The sequence below is a fragment of the Limulus polyphemus genome, unplaced genomic scaffold (genome assembly GCF_000517525.1).
Source record: "Limulus polyphemus unplaced genomic scaffold, Limulus_polyphemus-2.1.2 Scaffold1484, whole genome shotgun sequence".
In the NCBI taxonomy this organism is placed as follows: domain Eukaryota; kingdom Metazoa; phylum Arthropoda; class Merostomata; order Xiphosura; family Limulidae; genus Limulus; species Limulus polyphemus.
The window spans coordinates 145,718-152,000 of NW_013667094.1; the positions used below are offsets into that span (position 1 = coordinate 145,718).

The 6,283-nt window shown below is 32.0% G+C and overlaps 1 protein-coding gene across 7 annotated transcripts in view; it reads left to right on the forward strand.

The window, feature by feature from the left end:
- LOC106463792 (potassium voltage-gated channel subfamily H member 6-like) overlaps positions 1-6,283 on the forward strand; it is a 218,516-nt gene that overhangs the window by 104,942 nt on the left and 107,291 nt on the right. For all 7 annotated transcript variants that reach the window (XM_022391384.1, XM_022391385.1, XM_022391386.1 and 4 more), the window contains one exon: positions 3,822-4,145. In XM_022391384.1, coding sequence (XP_022247092.1) covers positions 3,822-4,145 — 324 coding nt within the window. The remainder of the gene's footprint in view (positions 1-3,821; positions 4,146-6,283) is intronic.

Here is a 6,283-nt window from a genome sequence, read left to right on the forward strand (position 1 = left end):
GTGTGACGGGGATTCGAACCCGCGACCCTCAGATTGCGAGTCGAGCGCCCTAACCACCTGGCCATGCCGAGCCAGCACGGGGATGGCTGGGTGAGCTCAAGCCCCTGCTTTCCCGTTATTCTCCAAAAGTGCCTTGTCGTGAAAATTGTCGACAACTACGAAAAAACATACCTAATTCCATACCTTGTTTACTGCGAGTTTGTAGGAAAAAAATCAGTATTGAAATGAATGACACACAGGGACTTGTAGGTTATGGTAAAATAATAATTTTGATATACTATTATGTGCTAATATGCAATAATTCACTGTTTAATTTAGATCATAAAAATGTTTATAAGACCAAATGAATAGGAATAAAAGAGGATCTGTTTGCTTCTATGGTTTTTACCCTATGTGTACCAGAGGCAGCCCACAGACACCCATAGTAGTCTTCTCTAACATTCAGATTTGTCTTGACATAAGTGTAAACAATTAAAGACTTACTGTAATTAAAACTATTCAACTGATACTGCCTATTTAAAGTTGCCAGCGAGGTATTTGCATAAGGAATGTTTTGTTGTAGGAAAATCGTTTGTTCCAGGGTTCGAAAGATAGAGCGTAAAAACAAACAGACAAATCGGCGCGAAATGTCTTATTGGTTTTGAAATACTATGAATATTACAATAGTTCTGTTATAAGAAATTGATTCACAAATTAATAATTCCAGTAAATATATCCAAAAAGTAGTACACCTTGAAATTGTACGAATGCATGTAGTACGACGCTCTTAAAAACTTCTGCTTTGATCAAAGACACATAATATCTCTCTCAATACGGGCCGACCAAGGGACCATTTTTACTTGTATATAGTTTTTATACTATAACTTTAATACAGTGTGTGTGTGTGTATATTCACAAAATTGGGCAGTCTTTTAGTAGACATTACAAGTATTTTGTACACAAAAAAATCAGTTTTTAATGAAGTATTTTTACTAAAGATTTATCCGAGAATATATTACTTTTTTTAAAAATAGTCTGTGTGCAAAGTGATTTCATGTTAAGATTAAAAAATACTTTTTTCATCTCTAAAAACTCCTAAATACATTTCAAATGTATGTTTTCACTAAAACTTTATATTTTATTTTCTCTATTCTAACTCTATACAACGTTGGTTTAACCGACCTCTTACCCCCCCCCCCCCAAAAAAAATCTAAATGAATCTAAATTATCCTTCTTTTCTTTCTAGAATGACTTCAAATTGTAATATGAAACTACATTTGTTTTCCTAAGTATCCTTAAACTGGTAATAATATACATCTATTTATAATTAAGTTTTATTGTTTTTTGGGTTGTGTCTAACTACAATTCACGCTATTATAAGTTGTAAATCACTTCGGGAACGTGGAGTTCACATTACGTTATCGAATTACGTTACCTACGAGCTGCTCACGTGCGTGCCTCGTGAAACATTTTCATTATATTATTATTTATTTTACTACTCTAACCTTAACTAACCTGAAGAGATCCATATTTTTACATTTTAGTTACTTTTGTAACAATAAATAAAGAATAAACATGCAAAACAAGAAATAAAGTACTTATTCGAATCTTCTTTTTTTCTTGCTGTCGAATGTCGATGACACTTAATCCTACTTTTTATACTAATGGTAGTAATGCATTGAATAATTTTTATTTAATCAAATGATGCAACAAAGAACATAGAATAATAACAAGCAAAAAAGTAGATAATTTACCCTAACTCCTACAATTTTTTTTTGGCTTTTTAACTATGCGACAAGAGCCGTTACAAATTCATCCAAGCTAGTCATTATCTTTCCCGTGAGAACGAAGCTTGTACTAACAATGAAATTGACAATTCTTCGTTTAGAAAACAACGTTATACAGTATGTCAGTTGATAGAGGTAAACCTTGGCTTTTATTGGTTATAGATAATATAGAATTAAATGTAAGAGAGAACTATTAAAAATCCTGAAAGAGAGGATGTGACAGGTGGGTGTGGTAAGAGGGATCTGGTTTTGTATTTGATAGCTGTGTAACCAATCAAAATTGAAGGCTATAAAATTTATAATTTATCTGAGCAATGACGATTTTATTGTGAGTAATTTACGTATAGATTCGTACTTATTAGAGGGGTGGTGGATAAAGTAGAGAAGAGAAGATGCACTTGTCACACGAGGGGAAATTCAGGATTTGTTTAAATATTGCTGTGTAATATTAACTTGAAACGTATATACTATAAAAATATGGATTATAAGCTTAAATTTCATGCTATACTAATTGGTATAACATAAACAAAAAATAGATTAATAAACTTTTGAATGAAAGTCACTAAAACCACGTGACATGAACAGTAAAGGATGCCTGTCGCGATAGTGATACAGTCACATTGTCAGATCATGAGATAAATGTTGTTGTAGGTGTTATTTTAGAAACGTCTGTTTGATGAAACTTACTTAATATAGTCACGTTATCAAATCATGAGATAAATGTTCTTGCATAACTTATTTTAGCAGTATGTGGGATGATTGATTTGGTACACTGAAACATGGTCAAAGTACAAGTAACGAAGTTCAGGTTTCAGTTAGCATTTTCAAACGTTGTAACCCTCTAGTGACTCAAGGATAAGTTTGAAGGCTTATAACGCAAAAAATCGGGTTTCGTTACCCGTGGTGAGTACAGCACAGATATTTAATGAGGTAGCTTTGCGCTTACCTACAAACAAACAAGGTTTCCAAACGTGACTTGTTTAAATATATTCATGAATAATGAATAAGAAACTAAAGTGGCATTTTAAGAAACTTATAATACTACTGGCTTAAATATATTTTTTCATGCTGTTCTCTCCTCCTTTATAGTCGGCAACACACACCAACTTTAAGAATTTGTTTTATAGGTTAGACATAATTATTTTTGCAATGTTCATACTCTGAGTGTACTTATTTATTTAATAGAATGTGTAAACTCAACCAGCAAGCATGGAACTTAAGAAAAGAGTAACCATATAACTGTTCAACAAGCATGAAACTCAAGAAATGAGTAACCACATAACTGCCCAACAAACATGAAGCGCAATATACTAGTAACCATATAACTGCCCAACAAGTGTGAAGCTTGAGGTACTAGTAAACAAAGAACTGTCTAACAAGCAAGAAACTTAAGAAATGAGTAACCATATAACTGTCCAACAAGCATGAAGCTTAACATATGAGAAACCATGTAACTGCCCAACAAGCAAGAAACTTAAGAAATTAGTAACCATATAACTGTGTACATATTTCTGAGTACAGCTACGTATTTTCAGCAGCAAACCTTGTACTAAATGATCAGCGACTATTAGTAATAGTTATAATAAAACGTTCTTGATCGTATCACAAATAACAGATTTATATAAAGTGTTGATGTTTCGTTACGATATTGTAACGAGTCCTTTCTCTCATTTATCTGTAAAGAGTTGTTGGCTACACAGCTTTACTACACTTTGTGATATATTTCAACACAAAATGTGTAAGCTTTCTTACAGCAAATAATGAACTCGGGTTTAGTTCCAAATCGGCTTATTTTGAGGTTCAAAAATGGAATAATCAAAATTATACTCTGAAAAAAAATCATCTAATTTTTTTCGTAGTTTAGTATTTAAAGTAAATCAATTGCAAACTTGTGATTAGAATAATTACTTCAAACTTATCAAAAAAATGGATAATACAATGATTACAGTTATTTAAGTGTCTTATCTAATGTGTCTGTCGTAAGTGTTTCTTCAAAACCTAAATAATACTGAAACAATTTTGGTTACTATACATTGCATATTCGTGTCTTATTAGCAATTTCAAAATCGCTGAAGTTGAGGATACCAGGTTTTAGAAAAGGAGAGCACAGTGAACAATCCAATTCAGAAACTCCTGAAAGGGAAGCGGTAGCTATGGAAGTATTCTCACACCAATCCGGCATCGAACAGTCTAAAGTTTCTCCAAGTATTATGGAGAGAACAAGGAGTTTGGAGATAAGTGATCGAGTTGGTGGCGTACCCTTAAAACGCGATCCTGATTCTCTTTCGCAAACCAAAACGGACACCGTGGCCCCATTGACGTCATTAGAAGCTGTCCAGCAGATGCATATTACGTTAAAAGCTTCACCATTTACCAGAGGTAGGTTGATACCTAAATTCTTTCACTCAAGTCGCTCACGATTGTTTTCAAATATTATTGCTATTTTCAATAAAGTTTATCGAGAAAACTGAAAACATTAGAAAACGTAACACATTTTTGTCCAATTGAAAGTATATATTTGTTTTGTAATATTAACATGGTTCATTGATATATAACAAACCTGAAACGGCCAAAATGAGTGAATGTGATAAATATAGTAATGAGTTACGATGATGTATCATAAGTTCGAATCGTCATACATTTTTACTCAGATCACATTTCAGTCCTCCGACTTGACTTTACCATAACCTTTGAGTTAATCTATATTCTATAGATTTTACAAACTTCCACTCAAGTTTTAAAAAAATGAGATTCCTCACACAACATTTGGTGATTGCTATTGTACGTCTTTATTACACGATTTTTTCCTCAAGAGGCCCATTCTATTTTGAGAAAGAAGAAAAGTATATACCAAAGAAAAAATATAATTCTAAAACTGATATATTTGTTATTAGAAAAACTGTTTTTACGCAAAGGAAAAAAAACAGAATAGAACGTATGAACGTTTTCAAAAGTTCTTGAAAGTTGAGAAGAGACTAGAATGAAAGCAAACTTACGGAACTGACCATTACCGTTTAGGTTCAGGTAAATTGGCTTTCAACCACTGTTGTAGTGCTCACTGTAATGAATTGAAATTTGTCGATGAGTCTCGGACAGAGAAAGTGCTGTGAATGTTTACAAGTTCTGCTTGTTTTGCATGACAGGCTTCGCTATTTCGTTGATAAAATAATCAAAGTGCGAAGAATATTCAAGTTGCATTAAAACTATTTTTTTTTCACTTTTTGTGAAAATATTTGAACTTAATCTGCTCTACTGAAAATAATCAGTTTGTGGTTTCACAGTAAGTATATTCACGTTGTTATAGTTTTCACATGAAATTTTCATTAGGTTTCTAAAAAGTTATATGAATAGTTTGCTTTACTCTGTCTGGAGAATCTTAAAAGACAAGATTTATCAATACATTTCAGAATTGCAGTGTGTACACCACGTTTTTGGAAAGCAGGTTATATTCTAAGCTGATTTAATCTAATTTGCTCACTGAGGAAAGGAGCTTGTATGACGTCAAGATACTCATCATTCACAGAACATTCGAACCAAGACCGAGGGATTGGGAAATATATCTCTCTGACTTATATTTTTACATCATATTATACAAATGTTTTTCGCGTTAATATAATTTTTGAGTCATTGTTTCTCGACTCGAACTACTGTTTTCCTAACAGTTAACTCTATGAATAGTACTAATGACTTTTGATCACTTAAATCTTTCTTGGAGTCTTGTTGTTTTTTACACGTGAAGTGTAGAGTCTCTTGGAGATTTTCAGTTGAAAATATTTGAAAGGATATATTGGGTTTCGAGGCACAAACTAAATGATAAGTGATTTTGTTTAATCAAACGGACCATAAACATCAACGAAGCATGATGTTTTGTCCACAAAACTAAATTATGGTAACTGTTCGTTCAATCAACGTAAACGTTAATATACAGATAAATATGTTAACATTATGTAAACTTGATTCTAGTTACAAACATAATAAACTTCTCATTCTGGTTAATAAGAAAATTTTATCTTACAGCGAACTTTGAAACGACTGAATCAAAATGAAGATCACACAGTTTCTAGGAATTATTTATCATTACCAAGAAAAATAAACAAATAAATAAATGTGACCACTTACTTGTCTTAAACATTAATTAGAAGCAGATAATTTGCCGAATTTAGCGTGTGTGTGTGTTTATATGTGTATTCTGTTGCGAGAAAATGTGTTATACATAAATAGGCTTATAAAAAAAAAAAAACGTTTTCAGTCTATCGATAGGATTACGATTAAACAGATTTCTAGTTTTGTTAGCCTGCTCACAGAGATGTTCATATGAATAAATCAGTTACTAGTTTTATACTTAGCCTGAAGCAAGTATTGATTCTATAGTATTGAAATGTTTCTTATATTGTTTTAAATTTACATTGATCATAAAACAAAAGCTGGTTGTAATATGTTTTCAGGTACGTGTATGTATGTATGTGTGTGTACGCACACGTACATATATATATATATATATATATATATATATATAT